The sequence below is a fragment of the Malus sylvestris genome, chromosome 17 (genome assembly GCF_916048215.2).
Source record: "Malus sylvestris chromosome 17, drMalSylv7.2, whole genome shotgun sequence".
NCBI classification, from domain to species: Eukaryota; Viridiplantae; Streptophyta; class Magnoliopsida; order Rosales; family Rosaceae; genus Malus; species Malus sylvestris.
Genome location: NC_062276.1, coordinates 28,733,229 through 28,752,735, shown reverse-complemented (window position 1 = coordinate 28,752,735; position 19,507 = coordinate 28,733,229). Strand labels below are relative to the sequence as shown.

The following is a 19,507-nucleotide window of genomic DNA, read 5'->3' as shown; positions in this document are numbered from 1 at the left end:
CTCCTATTTATAGGAGATATATGGCGGCTAAATCAATCCTTATTCGCTCAAATGGGCGGCACTTATAACTTTGGAACCAATTAGGTAACCAAAACCCTGAAGTCAACAGCTGCTACTAAAACTCCATGAGTCACACGCACATATGTCCATTGTATGAAATTTCAAGCCACCTCCAGCTTTATGTTGTCAATTCCAAATTAGCTATAATAAGCTTAGTCAGCATATATACGTGCCCTCTAAGCACATAATTCTTCTTTCCTATAGCCATTTGGATTGGTAAAAATGATAGCTAGCCACGTAGATATAAATAGGATGAATGGTAATCCACGTCAGCTAAGAGTTGGATAGGAATAAAATCATGCTATAGTAATAATACCTAAATAGACTTTAAAAATATGGGATCTCACAATCTACCCTACTTAAAGAAATTTCGCCCTCGAAATTTACTAAACCTCATTCCCAAAAAACATGTTGATTCCTTACTCGCTCCTCACTCACGCATGGGAAGGAAAATGTGTTAGACGTTGCACGAAGAGCTCAGAAAAAGGAAGAAGAAGGTAGCTAGATAACTACCTCCACTACAGAGAACCACTAAGGAAGAGGGAGTGAGGGACATGTCGTGGTACTTGTTCTCCAAGCGTCATAGTCCTATAAATAGGGAGATGAGTAAAAGAATAAGGTACGCAATCAAAACCCTTGACTAGAGAACATAAATTCAATTGATTAACTTGAGCGTTAGAGTATCTCTTGCAGGTACCCCCCACCTAAATGAGGCTTCAGAGAAAGATCATTCATGGACGCCTTTTACGAGGGATTTGGCAAACGTGAGGATTACGGTTAACGGATCAATGGAAGCATTTCTTCATGTAGGAAATTTCGCTCCAACAGTTGGCCCCGTCTATGGGAAGCTCGCGGAATCAAGTTACAAACATGACTGGATCCACACAAGAACAAATGTGTGGGATATTCCGAAACGATGACTCCGAGGGTGATAGTAGTGATGATGATGTGATATACCAAGAGAACTCTTCATCAGACATTCCCAATATGGCACATGTACAACATAATGAAGAAACTACTCCGTACTACTTGGAAAACGTTCCTCTAGTTGAGGATGAGATCGACTCCATAACTATAGATCTTGGGTCTCTTCCTAGAATTGATGAAAATAAAACAATTATAATGAAGAAAGTAGTACAGATACTGATGACTACATAAGCAATAAGGAAAATAGTACATATGGTGCTGATAGTTTAAGTAGTACTACTGATGACGATAGTGATCTGGATTATTAGTAAGTCAGTATTTAATTTGCTCATTGCGTGTTCGTCTAAATAATTTCGTCATCTTGTTATTTGTATATGCTTTTTCATTACTTCATTAGTCTGCTAACTTATATTTGTTTGTTTTTGTATTCGTTTTCCATGTTTTTATTGGAAAATGCAAGAATTGTATTTGCTTTTATTCAATCGCATTTAGGGATGAAATACATGTTCTTAATTGAATTATTTCATTTGGGTTTGAGTTTTATGATCTAGGTTTTCAATTTTTGGTTGATTTTGGTGAAAACAATGTCCTTTGGCTTTAATTCCATATTTCCATTGTAGTTTTTCGATATTGTGGTTTAGGTTTGACATATTTGTTTTTCCTTTCCGTAACACTTGCATGTTGTCTATGACTAAGTGGAATCCTAGGCTAGATAGCTAATGAGTCAATATTAAACTTTATATTTCATCATATTCTTAGCATTAATTTATTAGTTATTTTGGTAGAACTTTGATACTTTGTTGTGTATTTCTAACGTAGGATGTTCGACTTCCTCTTAAGCAAAAAGTGATCAAACGGATGAATTTTGAAGTGATTCTAATGGGAGGATGTTCGTGAGTATTTCAAGATGATTGTATCAAAATTTCATATTTTTCTACCATGCCGTTGACCGTGGCAAAGAAATAAAGGCCCAGCGCACAACTTTCCAGATTGATGTTTCTAGACATTTTGGGTATTTTGAAGGTTAAGATGGCATATTTTGAGAAAGATTCCTTCAAAGGATTTGTTAGAGATGTCTCAAGCTTTAAAAAGAGACATTTTAGGACTAAATCGGAGTTGATTTGGTTGGTCAAAAGATGGATTTTCCCTGCAGTCCGAATTTTAGTTTAAATGTGAAACCTTTTATTTCCTTGTTATATTATTCTATTATGTTTCCTAGTTTTTAGAAGACTTTTCCTAGGTAGGGTTTTATTTTGTAGTAGTATAAATAAGGCTATTTAGCAATTAGGAGAGAGAAACGCATTACTTCAGGGAACTAACTACTTTGGAGAATTAAAGTTTATTTTCAAGGTGTTTTCTATCTATGTTTTAACAATATTTTATTTTATGATTGTTCGTAACTAATTTCATTTGCTAGGGCGAGGCCCCGAGTCTCGGCAAGAATATGTAGTTTCTTTTCAATTTGTTTGTGATATTATGCATGCAAGTTTGAATTGTTAATCACTGGTTTAAACTATATAATTGTCTTGATGATTGACCACCATTAAGATATTTAGAAAAGTAATTTGATGCAATTTTGGTGGAGGGATGTCCATGAAATTGACTAAGGCTTCTTGTAGTTTATATGTGTAACTTCTTAGAATGGATGACACGTCTTAAGGGTTATATGGTTTTTCAAAAGGTTTTTACAAAACTTAATGAGTCTTGCATGTTCACATTCGATCTGGATACCACGGACGGGTTGCATGTTAGATATAAGTTCTATGTTGGAGGTTCCAAGTAGGGCATATATTAGGAAAACCTAACCTTCATAATATGCATGTGTAAGCCATAAGTAATTAGAATAACTATGTAGGATTGTTAAGATGACAGTGGAACCCTAGTGCTCAAATTGCTTTTCAAAACTATTTTCTTTTGTTTTCTTTACTTTCCTAATTTATTTAATTATTTTCAATTAAATTCATTTTTAATATTTTATATAATGACCAGTCCCTAAAAATTTTAGTATTTATAATTTTTAAATGTTAATATACAAAAATGCCCTTCGAGGCAAAGTCGTTGACTTTTGTTTACCGTCTTGTCATGTCACATAAGGTTCGTTTTCTTGGCGTATCCTCGTAGTATTCGTCGCTACGAATGCGTGGGCGCAAACGGAACGTAATTTGGAGTTGTAACGAAGAAGTTATTAACGAATGAAGTCGAGGGTAAAATTGTAAATTCATTATTTTCTGGAATGCTCCAAATTTTTGGAGCAAATTCTAGAAAGCCACGTGTGTGGCCCAAATTAATGGAAATGAGTGATGCTCGGTGGACATGGAAAATAAAGGAGAGAAAAGGGAAGGAAATCGGCCAATGAGGAATAGAGGGGAAAAGGGAAGTGACCAATGGGAGAGAGAAGAAAAGAGGGGAAAGGAGAGAGGGGATGCACAGATCACCATTGGCCCGGTTATCCCCACAGTCAACCCGCATGACCCGAAGCTATATCCGGCGGGTTTTTGTCATTTTTTTCGACGATTTTCACCGGTTCACCACCTGGAAACTTGACTCCGGCCTTCCTTCTTCAATTTCCACCTATGATTGATGGGTTTTTTGCCCTAGTTTTGTGAAGAACACGCTCGGTGGCACCAAGGGTCTCATGGCGACAATCCGCCATTCTTGAAGCAAACTCCGTCGATCACCATGGGTCAACTCCTCTTGAACCCAGGAACAAGTCCCAAGCCTTAGTTGGTGCGGCGGAGCACCAAAGAAGTCGAATCGAAGGCCACCCAACTTAGGGTTTCTGATGGGTTTTAGTGAAATTGGGGATTTTCTCGACCAAATTGGCCTTAGTCATAAGTATGAAAGTTATTCCTCTCATCGAGATCTTCATTCTTGTAAAATTTGGGAATTTTTGGAGTTGTTGGATTTTCCGGCGAATCGAGATGATCGACCACCACACGCGGATGCGGCGGCTCATGGAGGAAAAACCTGAGGTCCTTCATTAGGTTCATCGACGTGTTGGACTCGAATTCGCCCTTCGTTTTCTGAAATTTCTGTTGTTTGGTTATATTTCCGTTAAGGGACACCACTTGGTTAATAAACGGATCAACAGTCCGACCGTTGGATTGTGACCAAATTTTGATACGTTATAGTACGTAATATTTGAGGATATTAGAAACTTACGGATCGGGAATATGACATACAGATCTTCCTAAATAGGAAATGTAAGTTACGTGTTCTATTGATAAAAATTCTGAGACGTGATTTGATAATTGTTCTAGGCGCCTATCATTCATGACGCCTCGATATTTGTGCTAGGGAGTTGTAGCGCGAACCTCAGGTGAGTGGGTTTTTTTTCCTTTATTTATACACACACACACACACACCTTACGTTTTCCAGAAATGTTTTAAAATGATTATGCATATCATGCCATGATTTAAATGTGTTATATTTAAATATTGCATTGTGATGAGATTTATGGTTATGCCAAATGATCATACGGAGGCGTAGGTAAGTTCTGGTGAGTTATTATGTGATTGAAATGGTTGAATTATATGAGCATGCATATATTCATTTAGAGCTCATCATTACAACACCTCGGTGTTAGCGCTCCCGCTCCGGGCCAAGGCATAGCCTTCACATGATTGTTCACCTCCCACACCACATGCTCGCCTTGGATCCAAGTTAGGTGCTAGCTTGTCGTACAGGTCGCATCAGGCGACTCTAACTCGTAGGTGACCCACGCATAGTGCTAGCTTTCACGTGATCGTAGCACTAGAGCGTACATATTTATACCCAGCCTATCGTACAGGTCACACTAGGTGACTCCGACTCATGTCCTAGCATAGACTGATGAGCAATAGGTCCAGTCGTACATGTCATATTTGGTGACTTCGACTGGCATGTTAGTTTAGACTAATCTCACACCTGGCTTACATCTATTATTGATGAGATATTGTGGCATGCTTCTGTTTTTACTGCACTTGTCCATTCATTTTTTGTACCTACGTAGTATTATTTTGTGGAAACTATACGGGTTTTACGGCGAGGGGTTATAACGCTTTCAAAAGGTTTTTCTTAACACTTTATTTTCAGGCCCACTCATCCTTGTTTTTTTCGCCCCTCCAGGTTCTAGTATCAAAGTTTTCGTACCGACGAAGATTATCGGCAAATCTTGGGGTAGACGGTTACCATCGATGGTATAATTCTCACACTATTTTGCTGTACTGTACTTATGCTTTGTCATCACGTGTTAAATAGGTTCATATCCGCTCACCGCGCACTCTTGTACTTAGGCACTTTTAGGTTTAAATTTATTCACATCTTCCACATCAATACACTATATGGCTTCGTCACCTTCCAGGTGTCGGCCAACACAGCTCGATTCAGAGTCTTAGTGGATATCCTGGGTAAGGGTGTGTCATTTTAGGTCATAAAATTACCACTTTCCACATTTTGTTTTCAAATAATTAATTAATATTTGGTTTTACATAAATTATTCATTCAATCTCGGTGGAGAACGACCTTGCTAGAGCCGAGTATACTACGATTACCTTGTACTCTTACAGGTATTTTAAGTGTTTTTATCGCTATTTTTGCAGGTAGTAAAAATCCTATCAATAGCTTACAACTGGTATCAGCCCGACATGGAGACCAGTGTGAGGATCATTCACGCCAGGTGATTTTGCTATTTGAGTATTAACTTGATTAGTAGATGTCTATATCTTCTTGTTTACACAGATAAAAATTATAAACTATGATGAATTACATATAATCTTTTATTATTTTATGCAATTTGTATTGGTTCCATTGTTTAGTGACTCATAGAATACAAAAACATAATTAAAAATCTTGAAAGCATGAAATACTTCCGAACGACGAAGATGGATGGAAATATGGTTGACGGCAGTGACTTCTCTTCTACTTGGACTACCAATCACGCTCAAAACATAGTCTCCAAAGTCTCTCCCTGTTTTCCTTCTTTTTCACTTGACTAAATGCTCAAATCCTTTCTTGAATAGGACTTCTCTAACTCTCTCGTTATTTGAATTGGAATGTTGATGATGTGTCACACCAAAACCATAAAAATATTAATTCTGAACCTTTTAAGATAGTCTTCAACTCTTATAGAAGCTCTCCTTTTGCGTTGCACGTTTTCTTTAATTAAAAGCTTGGCTGACGAACGTCCTGTACGAAAATTGCTATAATGTCTTCTAGAAAAATCGAAATCATGAACCGTAAAATTCTTCTAAATGATAACTTCCATATCTTTCCAATGGTGTAAGGCTCAGCACCTGGTTCCTTCTGAGGATAAGTACAGCTTTGTAAATTGGCTAATCTGCACAAACAGTTACTGCTTCCAGGATACTAAACTCATTTCAATCGAAAAAAAGCTCTGTTTTCTACTTTCTTCTTCTTCACTCTTCAAACCTAAGAAAAATATAAAACTAAGTGAAACAATCTAAATTCACTCAAAAAACATAACAAGGATCTAAACTAAAGTGTATGTAAATGCATATATGGTTATACCAGTTGCTAATCCCGAAAACTCTGCCATTGCAATCTCCATCCAGATTCCAAACCCAATAAATGCTACAAAAATGCACACTTCATAGGCACAGAAAATATTGAATTGCATTTACAAGATAACTTAGTAACATAATGACATTAAAAAGTAGTAAAGTAGAAAATAACAAAGAAAAAACTCAATATGTCCTATCTCTACTTTCTTATATGACATGTAATAAAGACCAGATGATCATGCTGCCTTGTTTCCAATGTGTGAGAATCATGCTGTTGCTATTTATAAAATTTTGGGTAAAAGACTATTTACTACCCTCATGTTTTTTGGTTTTCAACATTTAGGACATCAAAGTTTTTTCGTCTCAGATTTATACCTAAAGTGTAAATTTTGGGACAGTCTCATACATTCGTTAGTCAAACTGTTAAATCTGCCATTAATTGTGACGTGGCGCCATGACTGGGCACAACGTGTCATCCACGTTTTTTTTTTTTTTTCTTCTTTCTTCTTCTTCCTCCTTCTTCTTCTTCTTCTTCCTCTGACTGCAACTTCTTTTTTTTTTTCTTTTTTTTTTCTTCCTCCTTCTCCTTCTTCCTTCCTCCTTCTTCCTTCCCCTTCTTCTCCTTCTTCCTTCTTCTTCCTTCTTCTTCTTCTTCTTCTTCTTCTTCTTCTTCCTCCGAATCTGGGGAAGATGAAGTTTTTTGTCTTTCTTTTCTTCCTCCTTCTTCTCCTTCTTCTCCTTCTTCCTTCTCCTTCTTCTTCTTCTTCCTTCTTCTTCCTCCGAATCTGGGGGAAAAAAAAAAAAAAAAAACCCTTCATCTTCCCTAGATTCGAGGAAGAAGAATAAGAAGAAGGAAGAAGGAGAAGAAGGGGAAAGAAGAAGGAGGAAGAAAGAAAGAGAAGGAGGAAGAAAAAAAAAAAGGTTGCAGTCGGAGGAAGAAGAAAAAAAAAGAAGAAGAAAGAAGAAGAAGGAGGAAAAAGGAGGAAGAAGAAGAAGAAAAAAAAAACTTCCCCAGATTCGGAGGAAAAAGAAGAAGAATGAGAAGGAGAAGGAAAAAGAAGGAAGAAGGAGAAGAAGGGGAAGGGAGAAGGAGGAAGGAGGAAGGAAGAAGGAGAAGGAGGAAGAAAAAAAAATTGCAGAAGAAAGAAGAAAAAAAAAAAAACGTGGATGACACGTGGCGCCCAGTCATGGCGCCATATCACAATTAACGGTAAATTTAACAGTTTGACTAACGAATATATGAGACTGTCCCAAAATTTACACTTTAGGTATGAATCTGAGACGAAAAAAACTTGATGTACTAAATGTTGAAAATCACAAAACATGAGGGTAGTAAATAGTCTTTTACCCTAAATTTTTTGTTGTTTACAGTGATGAATGCCATTTAAGTAGGTGATGCCAACTTGATTATTACATGGTATCTATTAAACATGTAATTTTACTACGTTGTGATGCTGCATGGCGTTGGTGATTTAACTTGATTAGTAGATGTCTTTATCTTGTTGTTTACACATTGATGGTTTCATAAGTTATTTGTTTAGAAATATCACTCTAGTGCGGCCTTGCGTTTCCTTAATGTAAATAATGTTTACTACCCTTAATGTATTATAATCAAGTTTTTTAACTTGCCTTTCTTCTATAGTTGTTTGATACTGGAATATTTCATAACAATCCTCACCTAATACTGGAATATTTCATGACGATCCTCACCCGTTCCTGGATTTCGTGATGCAGCATATCAACATGATGAGGACTATAATGAGAATGATGATGCTTGAGGATATTTTATCTATATTATAGTAATGTCGAAATGAAAACCTAGATATTTTTGTATTTTGTAATTGAACCGAATTGTGAACCTTACGTTAGTTTATATTACATGAATTTTTGTGTCGTTCCTACATTAATTCTTCATTCACACCCTTTCTCAAGCTCTTAAGCTTGCATGTCAAAAGCTTGCTTGTTTGTGATGGTTAAACATATTATTAGAAAAACAAAATGCGAATAAAAAAAAAATATTAGACTTGACACGTCGTTTGTCGGCAAAAAAATAATAAGCGGACAAATGTTTTTGTTCAGAAAAGATTCAACTGATTAACTATTTTGTCTACACAAGTAATTTGAGCCAACAAACCAATTTGTTGGCATAGGACTTCACAGCTGAAAAACCATTTTGTTGCCACAAGATTACTCAGCCGACAAATGTTTTGTCGCAACAAGATCATTAAGCCGACAAATAACTTCGTCGTGAATAAACAACCTATGCCGACAAAATATTTTGTCGCAACGTTGTTTTGGTGATGGGACAATTTGACGGCTGAGATTTGTCGCCCTAAAAATGAGCCGACGAATTATCAAGATTCATCAGGAAAGATCTTGCGCGACATGCTTTTCACGACAAAATGGCTGACAAAATTATTCGTTGGAAATGACTCTTTACCGACGATTTTTTTCTTTTGCCGACAAACTAATTTTATCAACAAAGTGGAAATTTCTAGTAGTATGGAAAGTTTGGAGTTATAACATGGTCTTCCAGCTTCACTTCAACCTATTTCCACCGTTTCTTTCCATTATTTTCAATCTACTTCCAAATTAAATAATTATGGAATTGTTCATAGAACGAAGGATTCATTAGATATTAATCCTGAAAAATCATGATTTCTAAACATAAATCCATATATAATTAAACATCCAACAAAAATCCAAAAGTCAAATAAACTGCCACATAAGAATATAAGTAACCTACTAATACAAATTATTTACAATTTTTGCCACAAGACACACTTGAAAATTAGCTTCAATCAAGGGTCTTAAAATCTAATTAATCATCCTGACGTTTTTTCTATTTATTTATTTTTAATTTCTGCAACAATCCAGTGCATTACTTTAAATAATGACTACATTATTATTCGGTGTAATTATTCTACTTATATATAATAGTTAAACATCCCTATTTTACCCATATAAATAATATCATCCCATAGTCTGTAATTTACCTACAGTATATAAACAAAATATTCTCATATTTCTTTTGGCAATTTTCCTATGATATATGCAAATAATATTCTCATGTTTTCTTGGCATTTTTCCTAAATTATGCAAGTAGGTAAATTAATATAATAGTAGGTAAATTATGCACACGTGATTTACATACATTTTTTATGTGAATCAAATATCTAGATTGTATATGTAAATAATTTACCTATAGTTGGTTCTTTTCTTTTTCTTTCTCCTAAAATTAATTTACCTGCAATATTTATCTCCTTTAATTTATATATTTTTACTTTGACAACAATTTTTTTATATATTTTAAAGTACAATAATTTACCTATATATAATATATGGACAAGTTGTGATGGTAAATTGGAATTCGAGAGCCAAACTAACCAACAAATCCCTACATTTATATGCAAAATATTATTTTTGTAAAATCATTAATTCTCCATTACAATTTGCATATAATTAATTGTGTACATTAAACATTCAGTAGAGTGTTTTAGGCATCCGAAAATTTTTAAATTGGTAAAGTCAGACATAATTAATGAATTTGGTTATGTGGAGTCTAGTCAATGAGTTTTATTTGAGCAAAAAATTTACGTCGGGTTTTATGTGGAGAAAATTGAGTTTCAAGGGCATATTTTCAGTAGAAGGAATCATGTGAAGAGTACTTCAAAAGAAACTTCAAACGTCCCTAGTAATTGGACGTTGTACAATACTTGGTCTAAAACTTATCAAGTTTTGAAATAGCATACGATTTTGCGGCATGTCTTTTTTATTTTATTGACAATGGCATATTATAGACAAAATATGCTCGTGCATTTAGTTCGGCATTTGATTAATATGACAGTGTGTTTATGTGGTTTTGCCCAAACTGCAATATAACGAGCATAAGGACATTCTTTGACAACAAGCAGCGTCAACTCCGAAAAGGAATTGACAACAAACCAATTGGTGTCCATACTAACTCGAATTTTATGCTCAACACCATTAGCGAAGCTACCAAAAATACGTTGTAGACCCAAGAGGGGCCGAGAACACATCATCTTAAAACTAAGATACTCACTAGGAGAGACTCACAAATAACCTCACTAAGGAGGCGCTTATTGACGAAATACTAAAACGAAACAAATTTGAGCAATCCATAAGAACAAGAAAGAGGAGGTAAAGGGAAGGAGGAGAAGGCTGCCACCAGCCTTAAGCTAGAGCAAGAGTCCTGCCGTCTATGAATTTTTTAGATCTACGGTTTTGGTAGAGTTTCAAATGTGTGACTGTTCTTCAGTGCTATTTTGCATAGAATTTTTGTCTGCGGCGTTGGATATCATATTGAGGGCGTTTTCCATGCACAACTTCAACTTTTGTGGATCTATGATGCCTTTTTTCACTGTGAAGGCAAGCTTCACCCTTCCCATATAACTTACGATTGATATGTCAAGTTCCTGCAGGTCCATGTAAATTGTGTTACCTGTATATACACACACACACACACACACACACACACATATATATATATATATATATATATATGTGTGTGTGTATGTATAATATATCTCTACTATCATTAAGAAAACATACCTCACATATATACAGATAAAAATCAATAAATTCATTTACTCAATGAAGATGCAAACTCATCATCAAAAATGCAAAGTTTTATATATTGTTTTCATTTTGCAAAACAGTTCTTGGAATATCATTTCTGAAATGCTACTAGAAGAGCCTTAAACGAACAAGACAATCACAGAAACACCACATAGCCCTTGTTAATCAACCAAACCTTAATTTATTATGTATCTGATTACAGAAACGGACGATGAATATTATTGTTTCCAAAACTTTTGAGACCGTACGTGTGTGCATGATATAGTAAGGATAATGCTAGGAAGATTAAATTTGGAGACTAAATTTGCAAACTAAATGATGTCACAAAAAAGAATAAGCATGTTTATCAATGTTTAAGTAATAAATCAATCATCAACTTTCATGTCTTTTAATTTTTAAAACTTTGTCAACAAATTTAATCTCTCTAGCATTACTCATCTAGTAATATCTGGTTTACCTCAGGTGTCCCAACTGTCAAAAAGTAAAACCCCTTGATTGGTTGGTTTGCCAAAGACATTTTTTCCACCGGGCCAATCATACTTGTGACCACCACGCTCGAGTTCTTTAATGTGCTACAGACGTATCTTGATGCTGCCTGCACCAGTAGCCTTATAATTTTTAGATAAATGTTGTATATATGAAATATCACATGCATTTCGTATGTTTGGTGCACATGATTGGATGGAACGAATATTAAATTAAAAGTACGTTAAAAAATAAAGAAATAATACAACTATGACCATTGAGAGAATTGAAGATAGATTACTCATGAAGAAAATTTGTTCATTCTAAACCTTCATAAATGAATTTTCTTCATAGCTAATCCTGTTCTAATTCATTCCAAATGAAAATCATTAACATCCACCTTCAATATAGCTTAAAATTTGAAAATTCTCCATTTCAATCCAATCATGTGTACCAAATGAGTCCTTATTTACTAACCTCGTGGCCTCCAAACTTGTTCAGCATCTTCAATAGCCCACTAGTGAAATAAATAGCTGAAGAATTTCTTTTCTGCTTGATTATTTTATGTGTCTTCCAAACGTAGTCAAGCACATTTGAGAATTCAGTCAACTTGGGAATGGGAACATGCACAAATGTAAAATGGTTTCCCCATGGACTCTTGCTATCGGGTTTGACCATTTCTTCAATCGACGTATAATTCGCCATGATCCTTGTATTTAGTAAAACCAATGCTGTGCTATGCGCTTCCCTTGAGCTTTGGTTCATCTCTTGCATATATAGCCGGGAGCCAAGAAAGACCATCCCAGTAAGAACACCATTTATCGTCTGTGATAGTAAATAAGTTAACTGTGTTACAATTTTTTACAAATTTGAAAATATGGTGTTTGGTGATTTGCGTTTTGTGTGTGTATTTCATTCTATTTTTTTTGTTAGTCTCAATATTTTAAACAATAATATGTAAGAGATTTTTGTTACTAGCCATTAAAAGATCAATATGAAAGTATAATGTATGGGGAGTCTAAGGACTCAAAGTCCCCAATTTAACTGTTCACCTTGAGCTTCAACAATATCAAGACCATTATGGTGAAATTTATGGATAAATTATGTGTTCTTTTAATGGATAGTTGAACAAATCATGGTTTCAGGGCTTCTTCATTAGCTTCAATAGGTCAGATTATACTAGTTAGGAATTTAGGATGAAGTAGACACATTGACTTTGAAAAAAAAATTAAAAAAAAAAAGAATTAGGCAGTTTTAGACTTTCTTTAGTATTTTGTACTTTAAATTTTAGTGGTTAGTAATAATCATGCCCACCATGCACGGGGTAGGTTTTTGTTACGGCTTTCAGACCTTTTTAGGTTTACATTAAGGCATTGAGATTGACTTGCAAGCAGACGGTTAGCATGGCTAAACATATATTCAGTTCCGAGAACAAATGGCTTAAAAAGAAGCGACAACATATACTTTTATTTTAAACAGGAGAAGGAAGGTCAAACATGAAAGCTTATTCTCGTATTTTATAAAGAAAAAAATAGATGCACACATGCATAAACCAAAATATTGCAAAGAAAACTTGATACTTACCACTCCGAGCTTGCTCTTAATTAATCTGATTCGATCAAGGGAGATCGTAATCGTTGATATTGTAATTGGCGCGAACTCAAGTCCATTTTTCGAGGATTTTATTGGTGATGGATCATCTTCCCCCTTGAAGCTCTTTGAAATGCCCCACCAAAAATCTGATACGGTGCTCAACAAGGATGAGATAGTTTTGGTCATAATATTTTCACTCTTCGTTTCTGATGGCAGCAGTGAAGGAAAAGTTAGTGGAAGAGAAGGATTGTCAGCCCTTTGTAGGCAGGAGAGAAGAGCGCCCATGAGAGAGTAGCCATCACCTAATGCATGGTGCAACTTGAATATTACATTACCAGCTGCATTACTATTTGGGTACTTTATAACATGAACTTCCCACAGTGGTTTGTCTTGTGGAAATCTTTTAGTAGCTATGCTTGAGACATAGTCATCAAAATACTCGTCATAAGATTCATTCGACAAATTGGAAGGGAAAATTGGAGTTTTAACATGGTCTTCAAGCTTCACTTCAACCCTTTTCCATTGTTTCTTTCCATTGTTTTCAATCTGTTTCCAAATTAAATAAATACTGTTCATGAAAAAGTGCACATCATGTAAAGAATACTTCAAAAGAAACTTCAAACGTCCCAAAAAACTTTTAGCCAACGTACTATACTGATGCAATATAATCAGAGGTATGCTATCCACACACCTATTTTTACTTCTCACACACCCTTGTTAATTTATGTCCGTTGATCTTCTTCAATTCATCCGATCCGACTGCCGAAAACTAAAAATGTGTGAGAGAAGTAAAAAGAGGTATGTGGATATCACATCCCTATAACCATAATGATCTAGTACAATGCTTTAGATCTAGAACTTTATCTAGGGGATGTCATTCGATGGGAGAAAATAAAATACAACATATAAGTATGGTCCCACTTCTAATATTATTGAGACTTTTGACGATAAAGTTAGGAATGGATCAATATTTCGTCTCTCTGAATATCGAACAAGATCAAACAATCAAACTGACCAAAGGCATCAAGTGATACAATTTTAATATATTATGGGGCAACCACTTAATACTACGATTTAATTGTATTGTTTAGTATGAATTCATTATATATAAAAAAAAAAAAAATCCCATTCTGGTGCCTAAAAAAAAACACACTTCATGACCTTGTTCATAATTCACTCCAAGCCGGAAGAATTTGAAATGTAGTTTTCCCTATAACAAATTATGCTCACATCTGGAAAATTTTGAAACCAGTAAAAAATGTAGTTCAAGAAACTGACTCTCATCAAAATGATCATTGAAATTGAAAATCGATCAACGTAATCCCTGAAAATTGGTATTACAAATAAATGTGGTCATTCGGCCATAATTGTGTCAAAAAATATGTTATATGCTGATGTGGCACATAACTGGGTCTCATAAATCTAATTAAATTTTATCATGTGAATTAGAAAATATTTAAATAAGTTTTTGTTATATAATTAAAAACTTTAAAATAAAATTTAAAAAAAGATAACTGTTCATCATCTTCTTCCCCTTCCCAAAAACCGAACACACACCCCGACTCCTACAGTGACACAGCCATCAACCCAAACCCTGTAAAAATACACAATGCAATTGCCATATGCATATACCCGCACACCCACCCATCCACCCAGCATTGACCACCTAACCCACACTCTCTCACCACCAACGCCTTCCTCTTCCTCCTCCTCAGCTCCCAACCTCTCCCCTCCATCAATGAAACCACCACCACCTCCACTCTCACCCCGTCTGATCGACTCCAAGCTTAACCACATGTCCTCCCCAACCTACATCTCTCGTTCGGCGATCGTATCGGTCGGCTCCAGACAGTCCAATCGGTCGCACCCCCGTTCTTGCGGTTCTTGTGCTATCCGGCGCCGATAATCCGAACTGAAACCTCTCCGGTGTCGCTCGACCCGAAGGTGCAGTCGACAGGGTGGTGCGGGGCTGTAGTGGTTGCCCGGTGGGAGAGGAAAGAAGATGATGAACGGTCTTTTTTATTTTTTTGTAAAAATAAAAGTTTTTTTATTTAAATATTTTTTGATTCACATGGTAGTATTTAATAGATTTATAGAACTTATTCATGTGTCAAATCAATACTTAACAAAATTCTTAAAGGAATTATAATGGAAGAATTATATTAATTTGCGATATCTATTTTTAAGGATTACAATAATCGATTTTCAATTTCAATGATTATTTTATTGAGATTGATCAATTTCAAATATTATTTGTGACAAAAACCCAAAATAGAAACTGTATTTAGACCTAAAATCTTTTACTTAGTTAAGAGGAATTTCACTATAAATCTAATGATATTTATATTCCCGAATAAGTAATAAATTTTAAATTCAACTGACTTTGATAGTTTATGCGAAAATTAACATAATTCTCCTACCTTCAACTAACTATTCAAACAAAATTTACTTTTGAAAAGTTGTTTAACAGGTAAAAGGAAGGAAACAAAGAGAGAGAGAGAGAGAGAGAGTACCATTATAGAGGAGAAGCGTGGGTTGATGGGCAGGAACACATTCTCGAGCAATGACAAAGTTTGAGAGTCCTCAATTGGAATTTCAAATTCCAAAACACCAAGAACAGATATCGATAAAACAGAGCTGTTGAAATAGTGGCCATTAGGGCTCACTGGCTCCAGTTCCTCTTCCCAAACCTCCATGTTGGTTTATGTATACTATTCAAATTATAAACCTTTCATCAGTTTGCTTGAAGCCATGTATTTATAGAATAATGTGACCAGCAAAGAGGTCTGCTGTCAAAGCAATATAATTATAAAGTATGCTCAGCACATATCTAATTATTTATCATGTGTTATTTCATCTAATTTTAACCAACTTTCACGTTAAATGTTACTTTTTCAATTTGGAAAAAAAATTAAAACTAAAGTTAATTGATTAGTTAATTAAAATCGAAAAACAAAAGACTGTCTCAAGTGATCCTCATCCCTCTCCTCGTCCTCACCAACGATAATTTTTTTAATTGTGACAGAAAACATTTCACTGATACTGTTTCAGCAAAAATGAAACAACAAGATCTTGGCGTATTTGCGTTCGTTGTTGCCGCTTAAGAAAGATTCCAACCACCCCAGTCACCGCCGAAGCTCATCCTCACCGACCGCAAAGTTCCTTCTCTCTCTCCTCGAGATCTTTCTCTATCGAATTCCTCACTATATCTTCCATTCTCAAATTTCCAACTCCACAAAACATTTGTTGTTTGACTAGATGGATGAATGGATCACGATCTAGTGCAAGAATTCAAGAGAGAAGGATCTCGAGGAGAGAGATAGAAAAAGAAAAGGAACTTTGCGTGAGGATGAGCCTCGGAGGTGACTGGGGGTGGTTGGAGTAGGTTGTTGTCCCGTGTTTATTTGATTGTGTTGTTTTTATTTTTCTTCAACTTATATAATTAGTAATATATAATAGTTAACAGTGTTAATTTTAGACTGAGTGGAGGGTCAAATGTCCAAAAATTCGTAAAGAGACAAAAATAAATGCAATCAGAAGACAGCAGGGCTTAGCCCCAAAAACCCGACGCGTTTTGTGTTGTCAATTCGTACAGAGACGCAAAACTAAATGCAATCAGAAGACAGCAGACCGTGGCCTCAGAAAACGTTTTATATTGTCAATGTTAATACGGTTGAACAGTAAAATTTCTTCTTTATAACAGGTCCCATACATAATTAGTTTCCTTGTCGGTGCCAATTAATACAGTTGAAACAAAAAGGTCCCATTCAAACTTCAAGGGCAGCTGTATAAAGTTGTTCAACAAAAAGGGAAGCTGCATAACTAATACAGGTTTACGTCAATTTTACATCATAGTGGGACTCTTAAAGTAGAGTTTTTTATATATTCTCTTTTATCCGATAATTTTATGTTAATTTTTGTGTCGACATTATAAAATAAAGTAAAGTTAGGAAGACTAAATTTAAATACAGTTTTGAAAACTAAAAGATATGGAAGTTGATTAGTGGTTTATTACTTAAACGTTGATAAATGTGCTTATTCCCCTTGGTGATACATTTAGTTTGGAAATTTAGTCTCCATAGCATTACTCTATAAAATATTGAACAAAAAACATGAGGCGGCAGAAAACTCATGAAGAGTTTCATTTTTAAGAGAATTTCTCTACAAATATAATTTGTAAAAACTTTGCTAACAATATTTAGAACATCTTTAATGGCTCCCTATTTGTGCTTTAACCAAGGTATAAAATATCGATGATATCGGAAATATCGGTAGTCCAAAAACACGGAAATTTCGATGGAAATATCGGGATATTATCGATATCGATAAAAATTGAATAAAAACCACGGAAATTATAAGAAAAACTTGGAAATTTTTATTGAAACTTTGCAAGATATTTATTTAGTCAATTATCTATTAGTTTATCACAAAAAATTAGAAGGAAATGCATTGCATGATAGATATAACTGATTTAAGTTGATTATATAGCGAGCTGGCAAACATTATGAGTGTAGAAATTATGTAGTAATTAATGAAAGAAGTTTAAACACACCATAATCATTTATATATAATGAATTAGTACAATATTTTACACTTTATACATTGCATGGTAAGATACATGAGTGACTTAGTAAGGTCTAAAATATCGATGATATCGGAAATATCGGTAGTCCAAAAAAATATCGGTAGTCCAAAAACACGGAAATTTCGATGAAAATATCGGGATATTATGGATATTTTAGACCATGGCTTTAACTAAAATTTAGAAAGAAGTTGAAAAATTCATCTCCAATTGTACTTCTTGTCATGCTTCTAGAATGACAAAAGTTGAACTAGCTCGCTTTCCAAAAAAAAAAAAAGGTTTAACGAGCTCTTAAATTTAAAGGAAAATTAATGAAAAAAATTTGAAAACTTTGAGATTTAATGATAAGGACAAAATAAAGGATAAAGTGAATATTATCATGATTGATTTTTTAGTATAAAAATATGATTTTTTTTTTGTTAAAATGAATAGTACCAATAGCTTTTCATTAAAGTTTCCTAAATTTAACTCCAGGTATGTGTCCCCAATTCCATGTCCCTCTTCATCTCACCTAGATAATATTTCCATAAGTATCCTCTAACTTAAGGCTGGTTTGGTATTGCTGTGCTTTGAAAAAAAACTGCTGTGAGAATAAACGGCTGTGCTGTGAGAATAAGCGGCTGTGAAATAAATCAGCAGAGTGTTTGATAAACTTTTTTGTAAAAGTGCTTTTGGAAAAAAAAAGCAGTCTGATAGTGAGTCTTTTCATTAAAGGAGCACTGTAACTCCGTGTGCTTTGAAAAAAAGCCAGTTTTCTAAAGCTACAAATAGCAGCTTCAGCTTTTTCCTTTGATTTCAGCTTATTCTCACAGCAGCTTCCAAAATAAGCCTTTTTTTTTTCAGTTTACCAAACACCTAAAATCCTCACAGCTTTTTTTCATGGGTATTTTTTTTTTAAGGAAAACTAATGAAAATGACTTGAAAACTTTGAGTTTTAATGATAAGGACAAAATAAAGGGTAAAGTGAATAGTACCAGGATTGACTTTTTAGTGTAAAAATGTGGTTTTTCGTTAAAGTGAACAGTACCGGGTGCTTTTCGTTAAAGTTCCCTTTTTTTTAAGCACCTCACTCCCAAACCACCCCTTAACCTTATCAAACTTGAGGTCAACTTTGTTGAAAAAATCAAAGGTAAAAAGAATTTAACAATTAAACAAAAATAGTAAAAATTTGAAAAAACAATAAAAAAAAATTAGTAAAAAAATCAAAGGTAAAAAGAAATTAACAATAAAAAAATTAGTAAAAAATCAAAGGTAAAAAGAATTTAACAATGAAACAAAAATTTGTAAAAAATTGCAAAGAAGAAATCAACAATAAAAAAATAGTAAAAAATCAAAGGTAAAAAGAATTTAACAATTAAACAAAAATAGTAAAAAAATTGAAAAGAACAAGGCGTACAAAAACAAGGCGCACAAAGACCCAAGACCTCTTTCTTTTCAGTACACTATGAAACCAGCGCCTCTATATGTACTTCTTGTTCACTCAATCAAACGTGTTTCAATTTATACACTTATGAAAACATATTTGAATACACTATCCTAATAATTTTTTTGTGCCCCCAATTTTCTAAGGCCTCAGACAATCACCCTGCTGGTATTGAGCCAGGGCCACCCTGAATGTTATCTATAGTATGAGGTAGGAGATTGAGCTAAGCTTTAAAATGGACTAGACATAATAATAGGAATACTACTAAACTGTAGTGATGATTGATAGACTTGATAGTGTTCTTTCTAATAAAATAGAAAGTATATAGCTAAGTTCCCAACTCTTATATATTAATC

The 19,507-nt window shown here is 34.5% G+C and overlaps 1 protein-coding gene across 2 annotated transcripts in view; it reads right to left on the bottom strand.

Moving 5' to 3' along the window:
- The window catches only part of LOC126612580 (wax ester synthase/diacylglycerol acyltransferase 2-like), an 82,728-nt gene extending 66,175 nt beyond the window's left edge, over positions 1 to 16,553 (bottom strand). Inside the window, exons 1-5 of one of the 2 annotated variants that reach the window (XM_050281043.1) lie at positions 15,660 to 16,553; positions 13,138 to 13,692; positions 12,031 to 12,378; positions 11,546 to 11,683; positions 10,775 to 10,925 (exon numbers count right to left, since the gene is read on the bottom strand). In XM_050281043.1, the coding sequence (XP_050137000.1) occupies positions 10,775 to 10,925; positions 11,546 to 11,683; positions 12,031 to 12,378; positions 13,138 to 13,692; positions 15,660 to 15,842 (1,375 nt within the window). In that variant the 5' untranslated portion in view covers positions 15,843 to 16,553. Of the gene's footprint in view, positions 1 to 10,283; positions 10,926 to 11,545; positions 11,684 to 12,030; positions 12,379 to 13,137; positions 13,693 to 15,659 lie in introns of those variants that run through there. The other variant, XM_050281042.1, reaches the window with a different exon arrangement.
- Between the last annotated feature and the right edge of the window lie 2,954 nt (positions 16,554 to 19,507).